At 53.8% G+C, this 26,896-nt stretch overlaps 2 protein-coding genes across 7 annotated transcripts in view; one reads left to right on the plus strand and one right to left on the minus strand.

Moving 5' to 3' along the window:
* The window catches only part of Trap1 (TNF receptor-associated protein 1), a 35,691-nt gene extending 21,641 nt beyond the window's left edge, over nucleotides 1–14,050 (plus strand). For all 3 annotated transcript variants that reach the window (XM_013517803.1, XM_005391321.2, XM_005391323.2), the window contains 12 exons: nucleotides 279–388; nucleotides 1,009–1,082; nucleotides 1,987–2,142; nucleotides 3,407–3,527; nucleotides 4,488–4,557; nucleotides 8,233–8,380; nucleotides 10,366–10,551; nucleotides 10,827–10,965; nucleotides 11,293–11,378; nucleotides 12,663–12,808; nucleotides 13,603–13,675; nucleotides 13,779–14,050. In XM_013517803.1, the coding sequence (XP_013373257.1) occupies nucleotides 279–388; nucleotides 1,009–1,082; nucleotides 1,987–2,142; nucleotides 3,407–3,527; nucleotides 4,488–4,557; nucleotides 8,233–8,380; nucleotides 10,366–10,551; nucleotides 10,827–10,965; nucleotides 11,293–11,378; nucleotides 12,663–12,808; nucleotides 13,603–13,675; nucleotides 13,779–13,880 (1,411 nt within the window). In that variant the 3' untranslated portion in view covers nucleotides 13,881–14,050. The remainder of the gene's footprint in view (nucleotides 1–278; nucleotides 389–1,008; nucleotides 1,083–1,986; nucleotides 2,143–3,406; nucleotides 3,528–4,487; nucleotides 4,558–8,232; nucleotides 8,381–10,365; nucleotides 10,552–10,826; nucleotides 10,966–11,292; nucleotides 11,379–12,662; nucleotides 12,809–13,602; nucleotides 13,676–13,778) is intronic.
* Dnase1 (deoxyribonuclease I) lies at nucleotides 13,996–17,416 on the minus strand. 4 transcript variants are annotated; one of them, XM_005391319.1, is made up of 9 exons: nucleotides 17,248–17,416; nucleotides 16,707–16,854; nucleotides 16,278–16,366; nucleotides 16,049–16,132; nucleotides 15,565–15,680; nucleotides 15,238–15,350; nucleotides 15,008–15,162; nucleotides 14,569–14,665; nucleotides 13,996–14,291 (listed from the first exon to the last, which is right to left on the minus strand). In XM_005391319.1, exons 2-9 carry the CDS (start codon nucleotides 16,851–16,853, stop codon nucleotides 14,238–14,240), a joined length of 855 nt encoding a protein of 284 aa, XP_005391376.1. In that variant the 5' UTR covers nucleotide 16,854; nucleotides 17,248–17,416; the 3' UTR covers nucleotides 13,996–14,237. The 4 variants fall into 4 exon arrangements, with proteins under 4 accessions (XP_005391376.1, XP_013373258.1, XP_005391377.1 ...); XM_013517804.1 differs by having other exon boundaries at nucleotides 16,707–16,869; XM_005391320.2 differs by lacking the exon at nucleotides 17,248–17,416 and adding an exon at nucleotides 17,071–17,169.
* Between the last annotated feature and the right edge of the window lie 9,480 nt (nucleotides 17,417–26,896).

A 26,896-nucleotide genomic window follows, 5' to 3' on the forward strand; every position in this document is an offset into this window, starting at 1 on the left:
GGCCCAGGCCCCAATGCTGTGGATCTGTTGAGTCACACATGCCTTGGAGGTTTTAGAGGGAGACTCGCGAGGTAGCTGGGGGACTCACACACGATGCTGCAGCCAGTGGTCCTTGTCCCTGATGTCCATGGTGGTCAGAGAGGCTCTGCCGGGGTCCGCCCCGGGCATGCCCTCTTTGCATGGTGCCTTGAGAAAATTCCAGTAGGACTGGATTTACCATACAAAAGTCTCTAGCTAGTGACGTGTGGAACTGGCTGGTTCTTTCTTTTGTGTATTAGCTCTGGAGTGTTTGAAATCGCTGAAGCTTCAGGCGTTAGAACTGGGACCAAAATTGTCATCCACCTCAAGCCAGACTGCAGAGAGTTCGCCAACGAGGCCCGGGTTCGAGGTGAGGTAGCTGGGCCCTGGAAGGGTAGGCACAAGGGTGTTCACCAGGCTCCACCTGCATGAGCAGCATGTCGGCACGGTTGAGCAGGGCCAAACTTCAGGGCTTGGCCCATGGGTCAGTGGAGGAAGCGACCCCACTGGCTCTGTGCTGGGGACCTTGAAGGAAAGGCTTGCGGCATACAAGACGCTGCCTTTGGTCTTGTTAATGGTGCTTTTGGTGAAGTTTGTCCTACGGGGCTTCCTGTACCTGCCTGTTGGAGTTTCTGACCTCAGATGGTCCTGAGAGCCGAAGGGAGGCAAGTTCTGTGGGCCGTGTCTCTTTCTGAATCTCCTTGGGAGTTTGTTAAGATTGCTGAGCACTTCCTGGACACAGCATTAGCCCATTGGGCCCAGTCCTCTGTCTCCAGAGGGCCTCACAGCCTCGTGGTGGATCTGGCTCCAAAAGGTCAGCTTCTCCTTCAAGTTCTGCTGCTACCCACCGTGTGACCTGGGAAACACAGGCGTCTTTGCTGCCCCTTAGTCCTGCACCTGTGAAATGACACAGCACGAACTACCCCTTCCCGGCAGGTTTGTGCTCACCTCGAACACTCAGGTCTTCACTGTTGTCTCTGTCTTCTGCAGATGTGGTGACAAAATACAGTAACTTCGTCAGCTTCCCCTTATACCTCAATGGAAGACGTATTAACACCCTGCAGGTGAGGCCCTGAGCTGCCTACAGGGCTTGAGCAGTAGTAAGTCCACCAAGGACGTGTGTTTGTTGGTGGAACAGCACAGGTGACACAAGGTGGGGGGGGGCTTGGTCCCTGACCCTAGCTACCCAGTCTACACAGGGTCATGAGGGGGTCATGAGGTGTGAGCCACACACCTCACAGAGCAGTATATTGTCCGCTAGTGTTCGGTGCATTCTGGGTTATGCCGCTTCCTCCACAGCCGGTGTTAGAACATTTCCACTGCTCCATAAAGCAGCCTTGTCCTCGGGCACTGCCTCCTGCTCCCTCCTCCCTGGCCCCAGCAGCCACAGTCTACTTTCTTTGTTGCTTTGGATATTTCATATAGATAGGCTCGTGTAATACATGGCCTTTGGGATCTGGCTTCTTTCACTGAGCTTAATGTCTTCAAGGTTCAGCCGTGTTTTAGCTTATATCAGTGCTTTGTTCCTTGTCATGGCTGAGTGATCCTCTGCTGAATGAAGGGTTCCATTTTGTACTTCAGCCTGCCCAGGAGTAGACAGTGTCATTATGTGTTACCCTCAGCTCCACCCCTTCCTCATCTCCCCGCAACCCCATACTGGAACACTTGTCCAAGAACCCTTTGTGTGTCCCCCTGCCCTTACCCTAGCAGGAGGGGGTCTGCTCCTAGGACCCCGCCCATCTGTGCCAGGAGGCGCTCTAGGGGCATGTGCTCTACTAGTTTACTACATGCAGCCACTGGGAAGACGTTTTATTTTATTTTATTTATTTAATTAATTTATTTTTTGGTACCAGGACTCAACCTCAGAACCTCATGCTAGCCAGGCAGGCGCTGTGCCACTGAGCTATATCCCCGGCCCATGGGAGGACATTTTAAATGGGATGACTCCCCATTGGTCTCCCTTCTTAGGCCATCTGGATGATGGATCCCAAGGAGCTCAGTGAGGCACAGCATGAGCAGTTCTACCGCCACATCACCCAGGCCTATGATAAGCCCCGCTACACTCTGCACTATAAGACGGATGCGCCCCTCAACATCCGGAGCATCTTCTACGTGCCAGAGACGGTGAGATGCTCAGTTTGCCCCGACGTGGCCCTCAGCCACTCCCCTGCCCCTCTGGAGCCAGTGTATCCCCAAGTGCCACAGTGTGCCAGTGTGCCACGGCGATACTAGACAGGATTAGAGCAAAAGAAAGCAGAGCCTTCTGGGTGTGGAGCGTTGGTGATTTCAGGCTCCCACTGCTTGTGCACAGTGAAGGGACTTTTTACGTGACATCTTTCATGCAAGCTGGCCGCTGGCATTTGGAGGCAGACTGGCATAGAGTGCCAGGGAGGGGCCGTAGGAACAGCTGCTGGGCCCTCTCAGCCAGCCAGACCATGCGGTGCAGCGCTGTATCAGGTTTTCTGCTAGACGTCCTGGAAAGGCTGTGGCAGGTCCACAGTGCCGGCGCCCTCTGTGTGCTCCACCTGGCCCTCAGCCTCCCTGGCTCATGGGGGTGCATAGCAGCTCAGCTGAGTCCTAGAGCGAAGAGGCCTGTCCAGCGCTTCCTCAGCCTTCCTGCCTTTGCCTGACTCTCGGTGTCCCCTGGAACCGGTTAGAGATGCTGGGTCTCAGCCTTCGGCAACCTCCAGATAAGAGCCCACGGTATGACAGAGCCGAGAGGCGGTGCAGAACAGGCCCTGGCAGGCCTCTTTTGTGAGGGCTTGGGCAGAGGAGCATGGCTTTTCAGCCACACAGCCCATGGTCATTGCTGACCCTGCTGTCCTGGCTGGAAAGCCCCTCGGTCAGTGCCCCGGCAGACCAGCAAGGCCGAGTGTTAGTGAACTGACAGGCGCTAATGATCACATTCCCCGCCTTTCCCCATGTCTTGAAATAGTCCTATTTGATTTTTTTTCTCCAACTGTTTAAAAATGTAAAAGTCATTCTTAGGCCATACACAGCTAGGCAATGAGGCATTGGCCTATGGCCTGTGGTCTCCTAACCTCTAGCAGGGTTTGGGTCTATCTCTGGGACATACTGTCTTCAGCATGTCCCATATACCCTCTGCAGGGAGTAGCTTGTTGAGGGCAGCAGCCATCCCACCCCTACAAGGCCCAGTGTGGTGGGGCTGTTTTCCCCAGACCTCAGACTGCTAGTGGAGCAGATGGGGAGGAGTGAATAAGGGATGGCGGTGGAACATTGTCTCCTCGGCATTTCCTGTCCACCTTCCATCACCCAGGGCAGCCTTTGGGAGGGCTGGCTTTCTGGCATCTTGTCTTAGGCTCTGCCTGCTTGTGGCTGAGGTCCATTTCTACTGTTGCTGCCTGACCTTGTCTTTCCTTGCCCTCAGAAACCATCCATGTTGGATGTGAGCCGGGAACTGGGCTCCAGCGTGGCACTGTACAGCCGCAAGGTCCTCATTCAGACCAAGGCTGCAGACATCCTGCCCAAGTGGCTGCGCTTCATCCGAGGTATGGTGGCCCAACACGGTGCTGTGTGGCGTGGCCTGGGCCTGTGTCCGTGAGTGGCTTTCATGGGGCCCTGTCTACCCTTGTGTAGAAAATGAGCTGTTGGGCTGACTCCGACACTGTCTTTCCCGAGCATGGCTGAGTGCACTACTTGTGTTTACAGAGTGGCCAGGGGAAAGCTGCTCAGAGCCCTCAGGAAGCTTCCTGGCCTCAGCACTAGTGATAGTTGGTTGCTTAGGGGGTGGAGGAGTATTGAGTTCATTTAGTGTTTTGAAATCTATAAGGGTCAATTTATGCATGAATTGAGTTGAACTTGAGATTATAATTTAGTAAAGAATTCGGCATTTAAAGACAAAACAGTTGAAGTAAAGTACATGTTGTAAATTTAAAAAAAAAGAATTCAGCATTTAGATCTTCGTATCACAAAGGCACACTGTATATTATGTAGTTAAGAATTCTTTTGAGTTGAGTTTGGTGGTGCGTGCCTGTAATACCAGCACTCCAGAGGCTGAGGCAGGAAGATCGCCATGAGTTCGAGGCCAGCCTACACTACATAGCGAGACTCCATTTTTGGAGAGAGGGTCTTGCTATTAGTGTAGCCTGGTCCTAAACTCACCATATAGTCAGGGTGGGCTTGAACTCACAGTGATCCTCCCGCTTCACCCTTGAGTGCTGGGATTACAGGCATACAGCCACCATACCTGGCCTAAAAAAGAGAATTTTTAAGATGAAATCCAATATGTATTTTCCAAGTATCCCAGGGCTTCTGAGGCCACAGGCAACCTGCCCTTCGATGTGTCTCATCCACCTGGGGGATGAGCAGGATACAAGGAGGCTCTTAACCTCACGAGGTCTGTGTAAGGCCAGGCTATAGAGGAAGGGCCAGTTCGGAGCAAGGTGGATATGAGTGGTGATTGACCATTCACAGGCACAGGCACCCCTGACTTGCCCTGTCCTTCTCAGGTGTGGTAGACAGCGAAGACATCCCCCTAAACCTCAGCCGGGAGCTCCTGCAGGAGAGCACCCTCATCAGGTAAGCCACAGGCAGGCAGCCTGACTCCTGGTGAGAGCCAGCTCTGCCCCACCACCCTGGCTGGGAATACAGGAGCCAAGAGTAAGGTATGAGGAGTATGAGGTGAGGGGTGTGAGGCCGGGCCTGGGGCCTCTTGAGAGCCCTTTGGGTGCCTGTGCTGGCCTCTGAGGCCTCCTCTACTCCTAAACAACTCATTCTGTGGTCCAGAGGAATTTGGGACTGGCTGGTGGCACTTTGCCACTGAGCTATATCCCCGGCCTTTTTTTCTACATAGTAAGGACTTGCTTTTGGGTACTTTTCAGTGCTGCTAATTTGGGGGAAAGCAGTTTTTAAAAATTTTTTTAAGTTTTTTTTTTTTTTGTGTGTGTGTGGGGTTTCCGGTACCAGGAATCGAACTCACGACCTTGTGCTTGCCAGGCAGGCACTGTGCCCCTGAGCTAAATCCCCAGCCCCAGTTTTTTAAAATTATATGGTAGCATATTGTATGGATGTGCATAGTCGATCCAGTGTGTTAGAGTCAGGAAGTTATTTTTCTCATTGAATACAAATATATTGTATAATACATTTTAAAAGGGCCTCTGTACATTTCACCAGTACTGGCGACTGTGGCGTTGGTGGCATTGCCTACATTGCCCTTGGGCAGCACACTTGCTGACCATAGCAGGGCATTTCTGGCCTCTGTGGAGGCAATTTTTTGTGGCTAGTTGCAGCATGCTTTGGGTGGTATATTTGCATGGTGGTGCCAAGGGTGCTATGGGCCCCTGGGGTCCCTCTTTGCTGTGCTTCATGTTAGCAGAAAGGGTTGGGGCTGGTGCTAAAGAACTGCTGGTGTTGGGAGGGGTCCCGACATGTGCCCATCCCAAGTATGGGTCACAGTCAGGCAAATTCTAGGCACTGGGTCTAGGGCTCGGTGAGGCAAGACAAGACTCTAAAACTAAGTACAGCTGACCTGGGTCCCGGAAGCTCCAGTAAAATGAGGAACCTGGCTCGACGTGGCTTTTGGAATCCCAGGGCTGAAATGGCTGCATCTCTGTCTCCCCATCCTCCCTTTGTCATCAGTGTTCATTCTCCAGCACAGGCTGTGCTGGGCTCCTCTCAGATAGTGCTTCACCCTCTGTGCTGTAGCCATTGCATTATAGCTGTGGGGATAAGTTGCAGAGAGGTCGTACTTAGCTGCAGAGGAACCTGCGTGTTCTGGCTGTAGCCCAGCACCGAGGCCTGGGCTGTCTGCCGTGCCATGCTGCAGGAATGGTATCTGGCCACCTTGTCACTGCGTGTGTTGTCAGATTGTCAGTCTAGATCTCATCTTAATCCAAAGACTCTGCCTTTGGAGAAGTTTTGAATCAATCTGAAGAATTGAAGACTTAGAAGTTGACAGCACTGTGCAAAGAACATTGTCTTTGTGGACCCTTTGAGAGCGAGCTGTCTTCCTCCTGCTCCACATTGCCGAGTGGCTAGTGTTCCGAGCTGGCGAGGACACCCTTTTGCACAACTCGGGGTGCAGCAGAGCTGCGCTGCCACCACTGTCTGTCCTCAGGACTGTGCAGCTCTATTGCTGTCCCACAGAGCAGGAGGAGACCAGGCCAGGCCTCCTGTGGCATGGCCCTGCATTTGTGATTGTCTGATGCTCTGCAAAAGAGCACTTTCCCACTTATCCGGTAGCTGGTGATGTTCACATTGACATACTTGGTTAAGGGAGAATCTGCTGGGCTTCTCTAGTTGGCGATTCTCCCCTTTATCTTTAATGACGATCATGTGAAGTGGTATTTTGAAGCAATGTAAATGTCATGGTCTTTTTCAGATATACAGTATATTCATGATATTTAAATTTTATATTTATATTATATACAGGCCTCTTTTTGTTAAGGGATAATAATCTTCACCATTGTTTTTCTGGTACTGGGCGTTGAACGCAGGAGCTTGCACATGCTAGGCAAGTGCTTTAACCATTGAGCACTGCCAGCAAATCCAGAGTTCAGAGGGAAGAAACAGGATAAAATGAGTGATGTGCTACCACCTGGCCATTAACACTTACATCTTTTGATAATCCTAAGGACGTGAAGAAGTGCCTGCAGTAAAAGAGAAACCAGGGAACTCCTGGCAGAGATAAATGACAGCTCAGCACCTACTCAGGCAAAGGCCGCGTGTCCTCACTGTACTTAGTGGTACTGTCGGGACCAGCGCTGCATGCTGTGTGTGAGCACTACAGTGGGATTTATCCTCCATGCCCTGCGTGATACTGTAACCTTCAAAGTTGGAATCCTGTGGATCAGAATGTTTACTGCAGCTTCATCCCAGGCCTAAAATTAGGAGTAATTTTATTAATTTGGATCACAGGCATGTTTCCTTAATTTGTTGCTTTTTACAAAAGTTAAATTGTAAAAAAAAAAAAAAAAAGTTAAATTGTAGCATGCATAGTTCCTTAATAATTCAGCACACTAGAACAATAATGCCTACATTTATTTAAGCTTTTCTTCCTGCAGACCTATCCTGAACCACTCGTCCTTCAGGCACGGGGCAGAGCAAGACAGGACAGGGGTCTTCTCCTATAAGGGGCCACAGCAGCCCAGGATGGAGTGTAGGGAGAGTGTTCCTTAGGGCCTCAGTGGGGAGGAGGAGGCCTGAGTGGAATGCCAGGGTCCGGGAGAGAAGGAAAGTACGTGCATGGAGGTGGGCAGACACTGAGCGTTGCAGCCAAGCAGGTGACCAGGCCCCACGGGGAGGGCAGTGGCCATGGCAGATTGGGTATGTGGAAGGGAATAGATCAAATAGGTAATCATATTAGGTAACAAAACAGGTAAAAACCATTTTAAGACTATAGCAAGATGCAGACTTCTCAACATTAAAAGGGCATTTCAGACACAGACTAGAATATCCCGGTGGCACCAGCTTAATCTTGGAGGTACTTGGGGAAAGTCGGTAGGAAACGTGGGCAGAGGTGTGCACTTGCACGTATGCATGCCCACATTCGTAAGGTCCACATCAGGAGGGCTAGGAGCAGTGACATCCCAGTGGCAACCAGAATTCCTACGTCCCACTGCAGGTCTGCCCACTGTGCAGCCAGGGCTCTCCAGAGCAAGCCACAGGGCTTGGACCAGGTGCAGCAAAACAGAAGTACCTGGGCCACCTCATGTCGGCCTGAGTCCTCAGAGCTGGAAGAGACTTGTCAGAGGAGCAGTAGCCAGCTCCAAGGGACTCCCACCTATCGGGGACAACTTGAGAATCAAAATAAATAATGAAGACTTAGAATGTAGGCCTAGCATGTACGAGGCCTTGGGTTTAATCCCCAGCACAGAAAAAAAATTCTTCCTGGCCATTGTTCACATTTCCTGCATACCAGGTTTGTTCATAATCATTTTATATCTCATGTGCTACAGTGAAAGTCCTGATCTGTGCAAATCGGTGTGCTAATTATTTCATAGGTGCCATCCCTGCTGCTGGAACAGCTGGCACAAAGGAAGAGTGATTTCAAGGGGTCTTTCTCAGTTGGTCCCACTGAGAGGGTACCTGTCCACATTCCCACCTACAGGGGGTGGTGACTCCATCAGGAGTCTGCAACTCATCTTTTTCACTTTAGCCCCAGTGGTACTGCTCATCTTGGGTCTTTGGTTACTGGTGGGCTGAACACGTCTCTAACCTTCTGGCCTTTATATCACAGATACTGTTTTTCTGTAGGAAACTCCGGAGTGTCCTGCAGCAGAGGCTAATAAAGTTCTTCATCGACCAGAGTAAAAAAGACCCTGAGAAATATGCAAAGTTTTTTGAAGATTACGGCTTATTCATGAGAGAGGGCATCGTGACTACTGCAGAACAGGAGGTCAAGGTACAGCGCTGGGGTTTTTTTGTTTGTTCTGATTTTGCTTTTGTTTTGGTTTTTGCCTTCTGAGTGATGGGATTACAGGTATGTGTCACCATGCCCGGCAAGAGAACTGGATTTTTGAGCCTTTCTCTGTCTGCCTTAGCCCTGGAGCTGCAGAGGAAGCTAGTGGAGGCCTCCTTGGACATACTGACGGGGCAGCAGGGCCCCTGACCAGTGCTTACAGGGTTAGCGATCAGGCCATTCGGCTTCTGGGCCTCTGGTGTCAACGCAGCAGGCCCAGCACATGGTCCACGAATGCCTGTACCCTTGTCCTGCAGATCCTGTGCTCATGACTAAAGGGCTGAGCCTCTCCTCCCTGGCCCAGAAGTTGGCAGGAAGAGGGTGCACACTATCCTGGGGGTTGGAGACAGCATAGAAAGGCATTGTAAGTCAAAGTCTCAGCGCCCAGGGCTAGGGAAGAGAGTGCAGTTGTCTTTAGTAGGGAGATTGTCTAACTGGTAAAGTCCTTTAACACTGCTATTGGAGCCAGTAGTTCAGTTAATCAAGTGGTTAATTGCTGAAAAATGGTATGTTCGTTCCCTAAAGATCTTTGACTGTGGTTTATTGTTTTTGTTTCTTGGTGTGTTCATTTGTTTGTTTTGAGATAAGGTCTTGCTATGTAGCTCAGGCTGGCCTCAAACTTGTGGCAGTCCTCCTGCCACAGCCTCCTGAGTGCTGGGACTACAGGAGTGTACCACTGCGACCAGCCTCTTGACTATTTCTGAGGTATCATTTGTATACCATGAAGTCCATAAATTAAATGTCATCTTTGTGGAACTCAGTGACATTTAGGACACCCACAGTGTGTGCAGAGTCCACCACTGTCTCGTTCCAGAACATCTTTCACCCTAGCCCCAGGAGCTCCCCATCCTGACCCTGGGGCCGGTCTTGGCTGGCACCCTGATGGCCCCATGCACTTGCCCTCCCTAACAGCAGCAAGAGAAGGGGGTCCCATGGAGGTTGAGCTTCAGGCCAGGAGAAGAGGTGGGGCAGAGTGCCAGCTGCATGAGGGAAGGTCACTGGCTCCTCCGGGTCGCACTACATCCAATCAGCAGACTCCAGAAGCTCACTGTGCTGGCCTGGTTAAGATCCCCATTCCTTCTTGTTTTCACTTAATAGCAGCTGGTAGCATCGACTGTATCAAGGGCCTTGTTCAAGTGCTTCATACATGTGTTACACATGCAAGCTACCAGTGAGGACCGAGAGGTCCCCACGGGCGTGGGCACAGCTGCTCCCCACCAGGTGCTTCCTGATCCTTGTCATTCCCTCTCTTCGTGTGCCTCTGTCCACCTGAGTCCCAGACATGGCACTTTCACTGAAACGTGCCCTGAGTGTCCGGTGTCCTCCTTCCCCAAGTTCCCACGCTCCCTGCCACCCTCCCGTGCCGTGACTTTAGAGGTGACAGGGCTTCGAGAAGGCAGTTTGCAGGCTGGTGACACGAGGACAAGACTCTTAGCTTGCTGCTGCTCCTTGTCCTGCCAGTGCAGCCCACACAGACCGCAGCAGTCTCACCTGCACCCAGCCTCCCGCTCCAGGCGCACTGGGACTTACAGCCCACTTGCCAGAGCTTGTCTCCAGCCACCCCTGGCTGTGAGGAGGCAGGGAAAGTGGACTGCGTGCCCGTGTCCAGGCGCCCACAGCGACTGGCACGGGGGACAGAGTGAAAACACCGGGCTGAGGGACAGGGTGTACCGGGGGCAGGCTCTGCCGCTCCTAGACGGTGTGCGCGGCCCTCAGCCCTGGGGCGCCTGAGAGAGGGTGTGCCTCCGGAAGGCCTTTTGGCTGTTCGCATGGGGTCTTGTGGGCAGGGCAAGGATGGTCTGAGGGTCCACTGCTGCCCTTAGGGAGCTGGAAACCCTGGGCTTCAGCAGGGCTGTGGCCCATGGGGGAGGAGACACTCAGAGCCTGGATCTGGAGGCAGCAGTGACCGTCCCTGTTTCTGTCTGTAGGAGGACATCGCGAAGTTGCTGCGCTACGAGTCCTCGGCACTGCCCGCTGGGCAGCTGACCAGCCTTTCAGACTACGCCAGCCGTATGCAGGCCGGCACCCGCAACATCTACTACCTGTGTGCCCCCAGCCGGCACCTGGCTGAGCACTCACCCTACTATGAGGCTATGAAGCAGAAAAACACGGAGGTTGGTGAGGGACAGGGATGCCTGCAGGGTCCGCACACTGAGGGACAGATTCGAACCCCTCAAGGCCTGGAAGGCAACAGTGGTGCAAGGCAGGGCCGTAGCCTCTCACAGGTGGTGGTGGGTAGCTTTGTTCATGAATAGTGTTTCTGCTGCAAAGACAGCGAGAGCCTCCCAGAACCTTCAGGTAAACTCACTCAAGTCCAGAAGCCCCCAGTGTCTGCAGGGACTGTCCATTCTTTTGCTGTGGGCCTGATGGAGGGTTCTGGCGCCCGCAGGTCCTCTTCTGCTATGAGCAGTTCGATGAGCTCACCTTGCTGCACCTTCGTGAGTTTGACAAGAAGAAGCTGATTTCGGTGGAGACAGACATAGTTGTTGATCACTACAAGGAAGAGAAGTTTGAGGACTCATCCCCAGGTCAGCTCTTGACCTTCTCCAGAGCATGGGGGCCCACAAAGCTGGGTGGTGGGGGCTGACATGAGGGCCTCTCCAGCCTGCCCATGGATTCACACAGGATTTATTTTCTGTCTTGAGTCTGAGACCACCTACCTCTGAAAGCAGCTGCTTGGAAACTGTTCATGGAAAACATTGGGTCCCAGGAGTCCTTCCCCTGCTGCTTCTACAGTGGCTCCTGCAGTTGACCCAGCTTCCTGAGAGAAACCAAATTGACTTTTTAAGGCTCGGAAAAAATTACCTAAGCTGCAGGCCATGGCCCTGGGCTCACTCATGCCTGCTCTTCTGCAGCTGCTGAGCGCCTACCCGAGAAGGAGACAGAGGAGCTGATGGCCTGGATGCGGAACGTACTGGGGTCTCGAGTCACTGCTGTGAAGGTGAGACCTTCCTGGGGTGGGCTACACTGGTTCCGTGGTCCTAGGTGCCCATCACAGACCCCTTGTGGCTCCAAGTTCCTGCCCTGGTGGGCTTTTGCCCAGAAGCAGAAGCCTGTGGTGTCGGGTGGAGACCATTCAGGCCCCTGCTCCCGTGCTTGTGTAGGGCCTCATGTCCCCTCTCCTGCACATACGTGTGGCCATGGGAAGCCAGGAGCCTGCTGAGGCAGGGAGAGTGGGGCCTGGCTGTCTTCCCCACAGCACCAGGAGCTGAGGAAGTAGAGGAGCAGCCCACACCTAGTGGGTGAGCAGAACCAGAGGCGGAGGGTCTGGGGCCAGGCTGCTCTGGATCCTGTAGGAGCTGCAGTGGCTGAAATGGGGGTTCCCAAGAAGGGACATGCCACCCTCATTTGAGGGGAGCTTATGTTCTGACTTGGGGTCTTAGTGGGCTTCCAGGCGAGCTTCAGAAAGCACAGTACCTGCTAGTCTAGCTCAGGGCTAAAGAAAGATACACCAACAAAGGGGTGCTCTGTGCAGGGTGCTAGTTCAGGGCCATGTGCAGGAGTGGCCCAAGGGAGAGACTGGTGTGCAGGTTGGGCTGGGGGAGGCCCAGGAGGCAGCGTTGGCTGGAGGAGAAGAAATTACTAGAAAGATGTGTAGACAGGACTCCATGGTGGCTCTTGCCTCTGTAACACACAGCGTCCCTGCTCCACAGATTCCAGGTTGTTAGGCCTCAGATAAGTGTTGTCACCAGTTTGATGAGGAAATGATCACAGCTAGACATAAGGGAGCTGGGGTTTGAATCAGCTCAGGAGTTGGCTCATCCCCGGTGGCTGGGCTGGCGCAGGATGATTCTCCAGCCCAAGCCAGGAGGCCGGATTCTGTACCACCAACACTGGGGAGCCTTAAAGAAGAGTGTAGGTGAGATGGGGAGGAGGCAGGAGTCCCCGACCAGGCTGGTGCCGATGATGGTGAGGGAGGGGCAAGGTTGGCCTCCGTAGTTAGAGGCTGTCCTAAAGACCCTGCCTTCTCAATGACCTAGGAGAGGCCGGGCGTGGTGGCGCACGCCTGTAATCCCAGCACTCGGGAGGCTGAAGCAGGAGGATCATTGAGTTTGAGACCAGCCTGGGCTACAAAGTGAACTCAGAGCATAGCAAGACCCTGTCTCAAAAAGACAACAAAAACAAAAAATGACCTGGGAGAGCCTCACTCCTGGTGAAGACCTTGCCAGCCCTTGGTCCCTCGCCACCAAGGTCCCTTTCAGCTTCACTCTGGCCTTGCTTGCAGGTGACTCTCCGCCTGGACACCCACCCTGCCATGGTGACTGTGCTAGAGATGGGGGCCGCCCGGCACTTCCTGCGTATGCAGCAGCTAGCCAAGACCCAGGAGGAGCGTGCCCAGCTCCTGCAGCCCACGCTGGAGATCAACCCCAGGTATAGCCCAGGCCCCTTTCTGGCCTGCCGGGGGTCCTTACAAATCCTGTGTGTCGGGGGGTGTTGGTGTTTTGGGTTTTTTTGGGTTTTTTGAGATGGTCCTCACTGTGCAGTTCAGGCTGACCTTGAACTCTAGTAGCCAAGGCTGGCCTCAAACTCACACCAATCCTCATGCTCCCGAGTGCTGGGATTACAGGCGTGTGCCTTGACACCCGGCTATACATTTGTTACTTGTTCTAGTATTCTTTTTTGCGGGGGCAGTAGTGGGATCTAACCTGGGGCCTTGCACATGCTAGGCAGCCGCTGTAACTCTGAGCCATACCCTGCACAGTATTATGCTTTTATGATTCAAATTTGTACCTTTAATCTCTCCAGGAATTTGACGAAGGCATAAGGTAGAAATCCAACCTAATTGTTTTCTGAATGGTACAAAAGAAATCTTTTAACATAATCTATTAATGTAAATGAATCAGCTGGATTGATTTAGGAGAGTTTCGCCTTTATGGCCCTCACAGATGAAATTGTGAAGGGTTTTGTATATGTTTTGTTGCGTGTCCACCTCTCTGTATTTTCTAATACTGAAACTTAACTGATTCTTTCAGGCTTTCAGGGAATAGAGTCATGTACGTAAAGGTCACTTACAGCTAATTTTTATGTACCTTTTCATACTCAGTGGACCTGTTGCACTTTGTAGAATGCTCTGCTAACTCTGACATCTCAGAGGTGGCTGGGACAAGAGGATGGAGACCCTGGTGGCCAGTGCAAGCTGACTGGCCTGTGATTTCCTGTTACAGGCACGCGCTTATCAGAAAGCTGAGTGAGCTGAGACAGCGTGAGCCGGAGCTGGCCCAGCTGCTTGTCGATCAGGTGAGGGGAGGTGGGGGGAATCAGGGCTGGGAGCTGTTCTCCTTTCTTGTCTCTGTGTTTTGGGTCACCTGCTCTCCTACACAGTATCCAACCTGCCTTTCAGATCTATGAAAACGCCATGATCGCAGCAGGCCTTGTTGACGACCCCAGGCCCATGGTGGGCCGCCTGAATGACCTTCTTGTCAAGGCCCTGGAGAAATACTGACAGTCAAGCAGCTGGACCTGTGATCTGAGGTGCGGTCCAGAGGACAGATGGAACCATGTGTCTCTGCCTAGAAAGTGACCCCCGGACAGGCAGAGGAAAGACCAGACGCCGTGGATGAGACCACCACCTTGAGCTTTATTTATCTCAATTAAAAGATATTTCTTAATCCATAATAATCCAAAAGATATTTCTTAAAATGTTAGCTCTTTTGTCCAGGCTCTGAGAAGGTAGAGTGCTGTGGTGACAGCCCCGTGCTTGGTGCCCCCCACCAAAGTGGGGGAAAGGGGCACTGTACCTGCCATGCTGTGGGTCGCCAGCCACCCCAGAGGACCCAGCTGGCTGTGCTGCCTGCCGGTGTCAGGCCGTCTTCAGCATCACCTCTACTGGGTAGTGGTCACTGACGGCTTCAGCCTGGGAGAGACATGCAATATGGGGAGGCCACGGGGTCAGGACTTGAACCCAAGCCATCTGGTTCTCGCGTCCAGAACCATGTGGCCAGTCTTCCCAGGAGAAGGAGCAGGTGGCAGGAGACTGCCCAAACTATCCCCAGAGCCCAGCAGGATTGCGGTGAAAAGCTAAGTCCGTGTTGTTGAGACATGCAGAAAGCAACACAGAAATCACATGGGGCAGCTCTCGCCATGCTCCTGTGGCCCCCAGCTGAGCTAAAATATGAAGGCAGGACACCTACAAGTTGTTTAGTCAGTCCGTATGCTGCCTGGAAGTCAAATGGAGCAGCTGAATCCGGAACAATTCCTCTTTGGAGCAGAGATCCAGCCACCACGATCCTGCAGGGCAGAGACGGGAGAAGGGTCCCTTTAGCCACACTTGGTCTGGTCAGTGTCTCATGGCACTTGCTCCCTGGGGCCGGTGGGCCTTGGCTTAGACCTCGCTTGAGCCAGCCCAGACTGCCCACTGCCTGCCCCCCCAGGCCATTCACAAGAGAAAGATGACCCCGAGAGAACCTGAGCTTCTGCCTTGCCCTTTGTCCCTAAACACGCTTTTCCCAAAACCTAAGAGGTCTGCTCTCCTAGTGGCTGGATGAAGCTCAGGGTGTGAGTGTGCAAAGGCTGAGCAGTCAGTTCCGGAGCTCGGCAGGTGTCCATCGTGCCCTCCAGGTCCCTGTTCACCTGTCATAGGCACAGTGTGTGGATGTCGCCGTGGTGTCCGCAGTGTCAGGAATCAGCCACTGGAAGGTGGAGCTTGTACGAAGGCGGACGGAGGGCCATTGCGAGGGAGTCACGTAGCTGCAGTCGGCATTGAAGTCACCCATCAGCATCACGTCCTGCCAGGAAACACCTGCTGTTGGCCCAGGGACAAATGGGGCCACTAAAGCCCAGGGGCCTCAAGATAGCCTCACCTCCAGGCCCCACTTCTGCTGGACATGTAGATAGACGTCATAGAGAGCATCGATCTCAGCCACTGCTTCTGTAGGAGCCGCATGCAGGGGCACAATGGCAAAATCTCTAACCTCTGAGGACAGAGTAGGCACACTCAGCACCCCGGTGCACTGGAGGCCGCAGTCACAGAAAGGGTGCACAACAGTTCCCGGGGTGAACACTGTCCTGGGAACTTGAGTGGAAAACCGGAGCCCTGGAACAGCAAGCTTCCCAGAGGAGTGCATAAGGCAGCACCACTGCACCCCCAGGCTCTGTGGGCACCCCAGGGAAGTTGCTGAGACACTCACGCGTGAGTGGGGAGGAGAACCTGACAATGGCAGGCTCGCGGCTGAAGGTGTCGTTCCCACAGGGCTCACAGCCATCGTTGTATTGGTAGCTGTCCAGCACGGACACCTGATCAGGCCTGTGAGAAAGCCAGGCAGGCAGAGGTGACCTTGCAGCTGGGAGCCACCCCTCCTGCCTGCACGCTGGCCCAGCTCCTTCGGGCCGCTCACAGAGAGCTGTTGCCCTGCAGGGCGGGAGGAGCCAGGTCTGCACCGGCCGTTCCACACACTTGCCCGCGCAGGGAAGGCAGCAGGGGAGCGAGCATCCCACTTGGGTGGTGACAAGCAGGGGTCCAACTCCAGCCTGCGCCATGCCCCGTGGCCTTGCAGTCTCACTCTCTTCAGCCTGCTGGGGTCCTCCCCGGCAAGGGAGGGCCTCATTATCATCTCTAGCCCTCCCCACAGCCTGATCCTTGCGGTGAGAGCCCACATGGGCTCAGGGCTTCACCTGTACACGAAAAGGTACTGCTCCTTATAGCTGTTGCGTCCCAGCGGCTCACTGACCACAAAGCGGTAGGTGTCTGGTGCATCCCTGCATGGAGGAAACCAACGGTCTTGTCAGCGCCGGAAGGGACCCTCTCTGGCTGCCGACTGCAGGGCCCTGTCCACTGTCCCTGGGGCCCAAATGAAGGGATATGGTGGTCACCTCCCCCAGCACTCCCCCGACGGTCACCCACCGATTGAGTTCATCCAGCAACTTCCCTACAGCTGTCAGGTAGGTGTCTCTGACCTCCTGGATGAGGGCGATGTCGTAGCGGCTCAGGATCTGGGAGGCAGGGCCACAGCAGCCTGAGCAGAGCCAGGCTGGGTGGAGGCTGCAGTCCCTGTTCCCTGGAGGGCCACAGCCAGGGCCAGAGCTACTGCTCCTTGGGGTGTTTTCCCGGCACAGCTCAGCCCACAGCCCTATACTTTGCCTTCTGTGGTTTGCAGCCACTGACAACATGGTAGTGACCAAGACCCCAGGCCAGCGGCCACAACCCCCGCCTAATGTCCACCTACAGATGAATGACACGGCCTGTGGCTCCACAGGGCTGCCCTGCATACCTAGGGCCTGTTACCACCCGCCGCTGAGGTCTCTCCACAGGGACAGCCCCCCTCAGAGTTACCTGCACAATGTAGCTGGAGAGGGTAGCATTGGACATCTTGGTCTCCCCAAAAGACCTGATGTTGAAGGCTGCGATTTTCAGGGTCACAGCCACCTGCAGCAAGCCAGCCAGGGCAAGCAGCACTGCCGCCATCCTTGTGCCTGTCATCCTGGAAGAGTGGGTTCTAGAGATACAGAAGCAGTGAGACACGGCCCAGCCACCCTTACCCAGCTTGGTAGGGGCTGCTACAGCCCAAGGTTAGGCTATCCTGTCCTTACAGCCGGGCTAGAACATAGCTTAGCAGATCCTCAATTCTTTCATCACACCATTCAGAGAGACAAATACCAGGTGTCACAGGGAGAACGCGGCTTCCCCACTCCTCTACCTGGAAGCCAGCCTTGGAAACAGTGCCAGCCTGAGGCAGCTGTGGCACCAGAGCCCACAAGGGCCAGCGCTTGCCCTGCTGTGTTGGTGGGATCCACCCCTGAGCTGTGCCCCCTGCCCCCAGACTGGCCAGTCACTTTTAAGGAACTCCTCAGGGGTGACCAAGCCTGGCACTCACCCAAGGCGATACCTGCAGAAGCAACAGAAATTCAGCCAAGAATCTGCAATATTCTTTTGCTGTCCTAAGGAAAAAAACTATTTACACAAGTCAGTTTGAAGAAAAACAGCAGCCAGGCTTTGTGGAGCTGCTGAGGCTCTGGTCTCGGCACAGGCGCTCCAGGTCCTGCTGGGCCTTTTATAGGTTCAGGCAGCTCAGACTGCCCCCAGGACACGTGTGCCCGATTGGCCTGAGTGCACCAAGCCATGGCACTGCCTATGTGGCCTTCATACCAGGATGCTGGATGGGCTGCTGGCACGCGCCGACTACACCAGACAGGCTCCTTGCTGCTGTAAAAATAGTACCTGATAATCGTGTTTGCACTAGGTTATAAAATGTCTGATAGTGTCCTTTGCCCATCCTGCGTTCTTCCCACTGGGCACTGGCAGTGAGTGTGTGGCGGAACGCAGGGCTGGTCCGTACCCGCCAGTCTGCCTGTCTCTAATCTGGGCCGCGTGTTGCAAATGGAGGCTCACAGCAGCCAGACCACGCGGCCGGGACTCTCCCACCACCCAGCACCACTTTCCCGATTCTGGCCATGAGGCCCAGGCAACTTGGCAAGAAACTGGGGCCTGGAATCGGGATTTGGGCCTTGCACACGGGCCGCTAGGGAAAGGTGGGAACTGCAGGCCCAGCGCTTGGCCCAGTCATTTCTTCTCAGAATCCCTGACCTTCCCAAGTGTGTTTATTCTCTGATGCTGCTGTAAAAACTGCCACACATTTGGTGGCCACAATAGTCGAAACTGATCGCACGGTTCCGGAGGCCAGAAGCCTGAAACCCAGGCATCCGCAGGGCAGGCTTCCTCAGCTCTGAGGACCCAGCCCTGTCCCTGCCAGCCGCTAGCGGCTTCTGGCGCTGTTGGGCTTGTGGCTATGGCACTCCAATCTCTGCCTCCATGGTCATCAGGAGGCATGGTCTCTGCCTCCTTTGTGTCAAATCTCCCTCTACGAAGACAAATGTGACTGCATTAAGTCTTCCCAGAGAAGCCAGGACCATGGCCACATCTCAGGGCCCTTAATCGCACCTGCAGGCACCTCCTTTGCCATGTAAATGAACATTCAGAGTCCATGGGTGACTTTTGAAGTGTCATTATTTGGACACCTCGGGTTCCATTCCCATACCACCAAAAATTGTTTTTCTTTAAGTTTTATGTGCATTACTTTTTCAAATGTCTACCATAAGTTGCAGGGCATAAATATTTACTGTTTGGATCTGTTTAGTAAATGGAAGTGGTAGGGACTTACGGCCTAGAGACCCTTCCAGGTGCAATGGTATGTTCCTGTAGCCCAGCTACTTCAGAGGCTGAGGCAGAAGAGTTGCTTGGGCCTGGAAGTTTGGGGCCAATGTGGGGAATGAATCTTATCTAGGAGTACTCTGCACCAAGTCTGGGAAACCCTGCTCTAACAAGCATGGATATACCTGAGTTACTAGTATCTAGTACTTTTCTCAATAGTCCTTCTTCCCTGGACTTCATTTACAATTGCCTGAACATCTCACAAAGAAATTCTCAAGTCTACAAATGGATACTGAGAAGAATAACTGTAATGGATCAAGTGCGTCTCTTGTGTTTAAATCTGTGAGTTTAAGGGATGTGAAAATGTTACCAGACACCTCTAGTGGATGCTACGAGGGAACCAACTCATTCTTCAGACTGGCAAATAAAGTCCAACAGTCAGGAGCTTATCCTGCCTTTCCTCTCAGACAAAAGTAACTGAGAGAAACAAAACAAAACAAAACAAAAACCTGCGAAATCCCAGTTAGGAGAAGGTTTCCCGTGGCTAAGAGACCAGCAAGGAGCAAGACTTTGAAACGACCTAGGAAGGAGTGGAGAACTTTAAAACACGTTTTACAGTCCCCTGACCCAGGCTCTGTGCCTCCTGGTCAAAGAATACAGCAGCACTGAGGAAGGATTCCTGCCCACACAATCTTGAATCTGATCAGACCTCTGGACCTGAATTCAAACCTGCAGCACATAGCGGCAGAGAGGCTCATGGTCAGCAGAACAGGGAAGCACAGCACTCTCCAGGCTGCATGAAACAGCACTGCCCAAGCACAACTTCATCAGTAGATTTTAAGGAAGAAGAGGTGCACAAGGGTGGGGGGAGCTTCGAATAAAAAGAAACTGTTGGACCTAATTTGGACCTTGTAAAACAAATCTTTTATTTGTTTGGGTTTTGTTTTGTTTTGAGACAGGGTCTTGCTGTGTAGTCCAGGCTGGCCTCAAACTCAGGGTGATCCTCCTGCCTCAGCCTCCAGAGTGCTGGGATTATAGGTGTGCACCACCACACCTTGCCAAAATAAATCTTTTAATCCTGTAAACAGACAATTTGTTTAACAAACCATATCGGAGGCAATCAGGGAAAGAGACTCACCCAGGAAATAAGTGTGTCCAGGTTTGGCAATAGTGTTCCAATTACGTTTTCACAGTCAAGGACTGAGGTATGTCAGGATGAGGTGATGTGGTGCCTGGGATTTGCTTCACCCCAGCGTGTGTACTCCAGTAGTGCTCTCCTAGAATTCTAGCACTCTAGGAGGCTGGAGCAGGAGAATCTCAAGTTTGAGTCCAGCCTGGGCAAGTTAGTGACTTAGCAAGATCCTGTCTCAAAAAATAAAAAAAACAGACGAGGATGTAGCTCAATGTGAAGACCCTGGATTCAATCTCCAGTACCACGAAACAAAACAACCAAAATACACAAAAATGCTGCCTCAAGGCTGGGTGATCGGTGCATGAAGGTTCTTTATGTTGGTGGCCTATTTCAAGTATGTTGAAATTTTCCATGATTTTTAAAAAATTCTATAAATCAAAACCTGTAGACCTTCACTAAACAAGATGGTAGGAATTCAACAATGGTTGTTATATTGCATATTGGGTTTTTCTTTGTTGTTGTTGTTGTTGTTTGTCTTTTTGAGACAGGGTCTCGCTGTGAAGTTGAGGCTGCCCTTGAGCTCACTTTGTAGCCCAGACTGGTTTTGAACTCCACAACGATCCTCCTGCCTCAGCCTCCCAAGTGCTGGGATTATAGGCATGTGCCATATATTATATATTGTTGTCATCAAATTAGTTGTTCAGATTACCAGATATAAGCATGCAAAATTGGTCAAAAAAATTTAAGCATTAACTGTTCTTTTCAATAAACCAATAGACATCAGCAATACAATTATCCCAGCTACAAAGCTCTGTATCATTTCTAATTTATTATTATTATTTTTTATTCTCTTCAATTATTTGATCAATCTTGCATTGTTACATCTGGTAACCTAAGCAACTTCATTAAAGATAACAATATGTAAAAAAAAAATTAATATAACAACCATTGTTAATTTCCTATCATCTTGTTTTGAAATTCTGTACCATTTTTATTGTTTTTATGTTGTTTTTGTCTTTGTTGTTGTTATTTTGTTATTGTTTCCCTCTTAAAAAAAACTTGTAGACCACACAACCAGATGCAATGCAGCGTTCATAAGTAAGGTAACAAGAAATTGATGAACACAGGTTTGTATCTGGGAAAGATCCTGGGACGGAGGGGAGAGGAGCTCTGCCTAGGAGGCCAGGGGAGCAGGTTGGTTCAGGCTGGGGCACAGGGCAGGAGGGCGCCGCAGTCTTGCCTGTGGCAAATTCAGGTAGAGGGTGAGGCAGAGGAGGGAGGGTTTCTGCCAGACTTGGGTTGGTAGGCAGTGAGCGGCTGTTGGGTTGGGGCTCCTTTCTGCCTTCCTAGGAGAGGCGGTGTCGCCGGCCCAGGACACACCTGAGGGTCTCCTTGGAGGTAGTTTCCTCCCAGACTTTTGCTCCTGTGGCGAGGCCTCCCCTGATGGGCATCATGACTTCCCACAGTCATAATGCTCCGCAGGTCACATCCCTGCCTTAGCTTATCGCTGTGGCTCCACCGCCACCCACGTCCTCAGACGCATTCCCGAGATCACCCCGGGCCCCCGCGGTCTCAGCCTCACACACGCACCTCCCAGGTCTTCTGCAGCCAGCACACTGGCCGTTACCACTTCCTCTCGCTGTGGCTTCCCTAGTTCCGGAGGCCCTCCTCACAGTCCCCAAGGCTGTCAAGACGTCGCATAGACGTGTAATCAGATCACATATCACATCATTCTGCGTAAAATCTGTCACCAGTTTCTCATTGTCTGAGGAAGAAATCTGATGCTTGTCATGACCTCTGTGACTAGCTCAGAGCCTCCCACTCCTCCTGGGTAGCAGAGCCTTCTTGCCCTTCCGGTTTCATCTGCAATGTCACCTCTTCCAGCGAGGCCATCCTGTCCCCACCCCGGCCCCGCTGTTCATTGTTAGCAAGGCCTTGTTGCCTCCTTGTTTGAATGTGTCTGTGCATCTCCACGTTCACTCTTACCGAGGGCCAGTATCGCCGCCAGAGCCCCGGCTCCCTGAAGGAGAAGCCGTGTTTCTTGTCGTGCCGGCACACACAGCATGAAGCCGTGGGGGATCGGGGGTGTGCTGAGCCCCACTTTCCCTGCCTGCTCCTCCCTGGGACGCCCTCCTTCTGTCTGAGTGAGAATGTCCCTTCTTCCATGGACCCTGCAGGAAAAAGCCTCTGCTCAGAGGACTCTGCAGGCATCCAAGTGACACTCGGGCACCAGGCATTCAGCTGGAGCTGATCAGAAACTCAAGGGCCACCAGGCACATCTCCCTGCCGCCAGGTGAGCACACCTGGGGAGGCCTCGTGGACAGAGTATCTTGGAGGACAAAAGCAAAGGGCCACGTGTTTGCTGTGACATTGCTTTAATGCCTCCCCCAGCTCAGCATTCTGCCCTTGGCCCATAACCTGGCTGGGCTCACCGGCCTGTGTGAGTTTATTCCTGCTCATTATAAAGAAGGCATTAACCCAGGGTGGAAAATTCCACAGGACAACCTGCATCTGGACCGCTGAGACTCACGACAGCTGCAGGTCACACTTGGCCAGCCATGCCGAGCCCGGCACACTGGTGAAATGACTGGCATTTGGTCGCGTGGCATGTGAGGCCCGAAGAACTGCACCCTGGTGGCTCTGCCTCGCTCCCGTCTGTTACTCCCGCACACTCGCCTGCCTCTCTGTACACTGCTTTTACGGGAGACACAAATGGCAAGATGTGTGTCTAAAAACATTTTCCAGAATGCATGTCAGAGGTCAGCACCCCGTCTGTAGCCCGCGCCCCCTGGTTTGGAGGTGAGCTTACGTTCCCAGCTGGGCAGCAGTCACAGAGCTCTTCCTGGCCATGCAGTGGGACCCCAAGGTACTACCAATGTTTCCAGCCAGGGCTGCCGTGACAGTACTCCCCAGGCGCCTGAGTGTCTCCCGGACACAAAGAGGCTTTCGGGCAGTGCCCCGCCATGCCCGAGGCTGGGGTCCTCAGGTGTGCGCAGGCACCTGAGCGCCCGGGAGAACATCCCCACGCACAGCACCGGCCTGTTACAGTGGGTTCGCAGCACCTTGCACCCTGACCTTCCAGCTCACTCGTCCTCTCCAGCCGACTGCTCCGCTAGGAAATCTACCTGCTGAGTTTTACAAAGCTCTGTTTTAGAGCTGTCATTTTTAAAATGAATTCCAATTCTGTGTGAAAGTCCCCATCTCCCAGTTCTCTTCGCACGGTTAGCCACAGCTACTTCAGCGCCCACATCTGACAAGCAGCCTCTTCATCTGTGAGTTGTTGTCTTGCCCCTTCTGCTCCCATTTCCCAGTGTCGCTTCGACAGCAACAGGCACATGCGTGGTGGGATGCAGGGTCTGGGCTCACCGTCTCCAGGGTGGGCAGCAGCAGAAGAGGCTGCTTGCACGTGCTGGGGGCTTGGCTGACACGTGCCGTCCGCAGGTCTAACAGCAGTCTGCCTACGGTCCCCCGCCTCCCAACCCAGAGCCTGGATTATTTCTTAGGGCGCTTCCTCCTGACCGCCCTGACCTCTCCCCTAGCTCTATGAAACTGCCACTTCTGGCTTCTCTTCTGAGACCAGCTCCGAACAAATGCTCAGAGAGAAACTGGCGCTGAGTGTCGGTCTCTTCTCTGGCCTCCTTCCTCTCGGATCCTGGCCCTGGGAGCCTGCTGGCTCGGCTTGATCTCGCCCCCGTCTCGCCCCCATGGGAGAACAGCGGCCTCTGGCTTCGCTTCTAAGTATCCTGCCCAGCTAGGACCTAAGGAGAAAGAGCCTGTACGGGAGCAGGCAGGGGCTCACCTCTGCGCTTTGCCTCTGCCTCGCCACCAGCCACTCTTCAGGCCTCCCGCCGGTGTGCTCTACGCTGGAGACTCAAGCCTTCTGGTGCTGGTCAGTCAGTCGCAAACTGCTGCACATCAGCAGCAGTCTGCAAGTGGCGCTAAAATAGGAAATGGCGTGAATGTGAGCTGATACTCAGCCAGGTTGGTCCAAGTGGCACAGCCACGTGGCCCTCTCCCAGCTGTACGTGTCCTGTCCAGGTGAGCCAGGTAGTGGAGGGGGCCAAAATGAACATAAGGCGTCTTCCCTTTGCCCAGCCAAATATCCTCATCTGATCTCTAGGGTCACTGCCGATGTTCCGATCTGCCTTGCCTGAACAGTGAGGATGGCACATGCCAGGATTTGGGACAGGCAGCTCCTCAGGGAGAACAGGGGCCAGTCCTCGGCTCGGCCTCAGCCTGGCTTCCGAAGAGTGCCCTGGGGCCCGCAGAGTGGGCCAGATCAGAGTGGCTGCTTTTCTGGGAACTCAGCTCTCGCGGCCACGTCACTGCGGAGCCCCCTGCCCCGAACTAGTTCGGGCTCCCCTTCAGGCACTGTTGTTGGTTTCACGTGACAGTTTCAGTCATGTTTCCCAAACGGGTTCCCGCCCCAGGCCCTTGCTTGCGCTGCTGCTCCGCTTCCTCCACACTTGCCCCAGCCTCTGGCCTCACGTTGCCTTTTGTCACACCTGACCCACCTTCCGTCCTCACAAATCTCTTTACACTTTTTCCTCCTCATCACTCATTGCATCTGACGCCCACTGCACGGTCAGGCTCACCCTACATGGTGTAAATCCACGAGAGCTGGGGCGAGGCAGCAGCCGTGGAGGAGGCCTGGCCCGGGCAGGTGCTCACTGAGAACCCAGTGGGTGAGGAGAAGTCGGGGCCTGCTCATACCCAACAGCAGGGCGGCCAGGCTCTGCTGTTCGCGGCTCTCCGACTGTCCCTGCTTCAGCGCAAGCCTCTAGAATGAGAAGGCATCTCAGCCTGACAGGCACGCGCAGGACACAGTGAACGCAGCCTCGTCCGCAGTTCTGGCCGAGGGAGGCTAGTGGGGGATACAGTGGCCTGCGGTATTGCTCTGTCAGCGGGAGGGCCGTCTAGGCTAAGGGTCTGCGCAGGCTCTGAGTGGTCCTCAGCAAGCAGAGACTCGGCAGCGCTTGCTGGTGTGGGGGTCCCAGCAGAAGGGGAAGCACTGCTGGACGTCGCTTTCAGGGAGGAGCTGGCGTGGACCCATCTCTGCGGGCAGAAGGGAGCTAAGCACACCAAGAGAAGCCTCGCGCGAGTCAGCCGCGCTGGGGCAGCACCAGGTTGACCGTACAGTCCCCACGACGCGGTGGCTGCTGTGGCTCTGACCACAGGCCCGTGGGCCTGAGTCTGACAAAGCACCATTTTTGTCCTGTTCTGCCCACTCTTTCCTGGATGGGTGGGAGGCTGGTCTCAGACTTCACCTCCCCCAGCTCCCTTGGCTGTTAATCCCCGCCTCTGCTCACCTCTGCTTCCCTGGGCATCTCAGCGTACACGGCACTGAGGCACTACGGCCCTGCCACTGGCAGTGCTGTCCCGGGTGTGAGGAGACCACGGGCCCTGAGTCTCCCGAGTCCTCCAGCCCACTGCGCAGGGGAAGCCATGGACCGTTATGTTTTTTCGGCCTCAACATCTTCTTGAGAGAAGATGAGGGGGACAGATGCAGGAAGGAGTCTCAGTCGAGCAAAGAGAAGCCATTCCACAGGGAAAGGCCTTCCGCAGGGGCCTCCAGGAGCTCTGCCTCCCAAGACCAGCAGCCAGGCTGCTGTGCGCCGTCCTGTCCCAGCTTCCCACCGGCAGTGCGGGCTCCCAGGGGGCCTGCCTGTGGAGCCTTCAGACACGAACTGCCTCCACACTCCATGCAAATTTTCGATGCCCCTGGTAGGGGCGGGGTGGAGGGCGAGCTGTCAAGCCCTGTCTCCTTGGGAGTCTCAGCGGGCAGCACCTGCTCCTCCGTCCTCTTACCTTTCACCGTGCTCTGTGCTTCCTCACTCCTCCCCTGCGGCCCGGCTGGAAGCACAGCGGCCCACTGGGGTCAGCATTTTGCTACCAGCCACCCCTGCCCTGGCTGCAGCATGGAGGAGTCTCGGGAGCGAGTCCAGCGTGGTCCCCTGGGCAAGCCGAAGCTAGTGGTCAGACGTAGGTGGACTTGTAGGGCTGGTGAGGCAAGGCAGCAGCTCTGCGCTCCAGGTGATCAGCTCCTGCCCTCACTTGGGCTGCTGGGCAGAGGTGCTGACCCCTGGAGGTGCCTGAGGTCCCCGGTGACAGGGCCACTGGAAGATGTAAGATGCAAGCTTGCCGGGGGCCAACACCCAGGCTGCCTCCAGGCTGCAGTCACCTTGCTGTTCCCTTTATTAACCTGTAGCTGGTTAATAAAAGAAGGAAAAGGGGAGTGTTAATACGAATCCAGCAGCTTAACCAGAATTTCACACTCCTGCTAGGCTGTTTCATTTGTTCTTTTATTCACATTACTCCACTTAAGGTGGAATGACAGGACCCCTGCCATTTAAGGTGGAATAACAGGAGCCCCACATGATAGGGCAGCTCTCAGCTGCTGGGCAATAGTGCAGGACAGTGAGCCTGAGAGCAGGGAGACAGAGTCTGCCCTATGACTGCACAAGCATCAGCTGGGAGCCGGGCCGCACTGAGATACAGGGGACTGGGACTCCAGCAAAAGCCACTCCCACAGATTCGAAGACAGAGTGCAGAGCCCAGGGGCAAAGTGACTACAGTTTGTTGGGTAGAGTCCTGGGGAGGAGGGAGATCCACAGTGGGGCAGAACCCCGGGTCTGAGATGTCCCTGCTGCTGAGGACACACCTGTGCCTGGGACAGAACTTGCAAGGAGGGCTGGGGATGTAGCTCGGCCATGAAGAGTTTGCTTAGCGTGCAGAAGGCCCTGGCTTTGATCCTCAATGGGGAAAGAAGAAACTGTGCAAAGAGACCAGAAAAAGAATCTAGGGAAAGCATCCCTGCCAAGGACCAGATGGAACCGTCCCCAGAGTCTACTCCCACTCTCCCTAACGCATGAGCTACTGGATAGAACCCTCAGAAGGGCCTTGCACTAAGGAGTGCGGCTAAACTAACTAACTGCCAACTACAGATAGCTCTGGACTGACTGCAGCTTAGGAGCAAGCTTCCACAGGGCCAGCTGATTCCAAGGAGCTCTGGTGTCAGACCAAATTCCACAGTATCCAGCATCTAATAACGTCTCACTAGGTCTCTCAGTGAGAGTCCAATCAAGAGACAGGACCATGTGGTGTTTTAAATAGTATACAGGCTTTGGGAGACTGAGGGAGGAGGACTGCTGTGAGTTTAAGGCCAACCTGGGCGACATAGTGACTTGAAGGCCAGCCTGAACTGCATAGTGAGACCTTGTTTCAAAAAGACAAAAAAAAAAAA

Source organism: Chinchilla lanigera, unplaced genomic scaffold, assembly GCF_000276665.1.
Source record: "Chinchilla lanigera isolate Chin_1 unplaced genomic scaffold, ChiLan1.0 scaffold00041, whole genome shotgun sequence".
NCBI lineage: Eukaryota > Metazoa > Chordata > Mammalia > Rodentia > Chinchillidae > Chinchilla > Chinchilla lanigera.

What these genes read in the sequence shown, in the direction of transcription:
- Dnase1 (XM_005391319.1), bottom strand. Translation starts at nt 16,853, where the DNA reads ATGACAGGCACAAGGATGGCGGCAGTGCTGCTTGCCCTGGCTGGCTTG. An exon ending in CAGTACCTTTTCGTGTACAG is followed by an intron (nt 15,681 to 16,048) that starts GTGAAGCCCTGA and finishes GCTTTCTCACAG; the next exon opens with GCCTGATCAGGTGTCCGTGC. An exon ending in GTTCTCCTCCCCACTCACGC is followed by an intron (nt 15,351 to 15,564) that starts GTGAGTGTCTCA and finishes CTCTGTCCTCAG; the next exon opens with AGGTTAGAGATTTTGCCATT.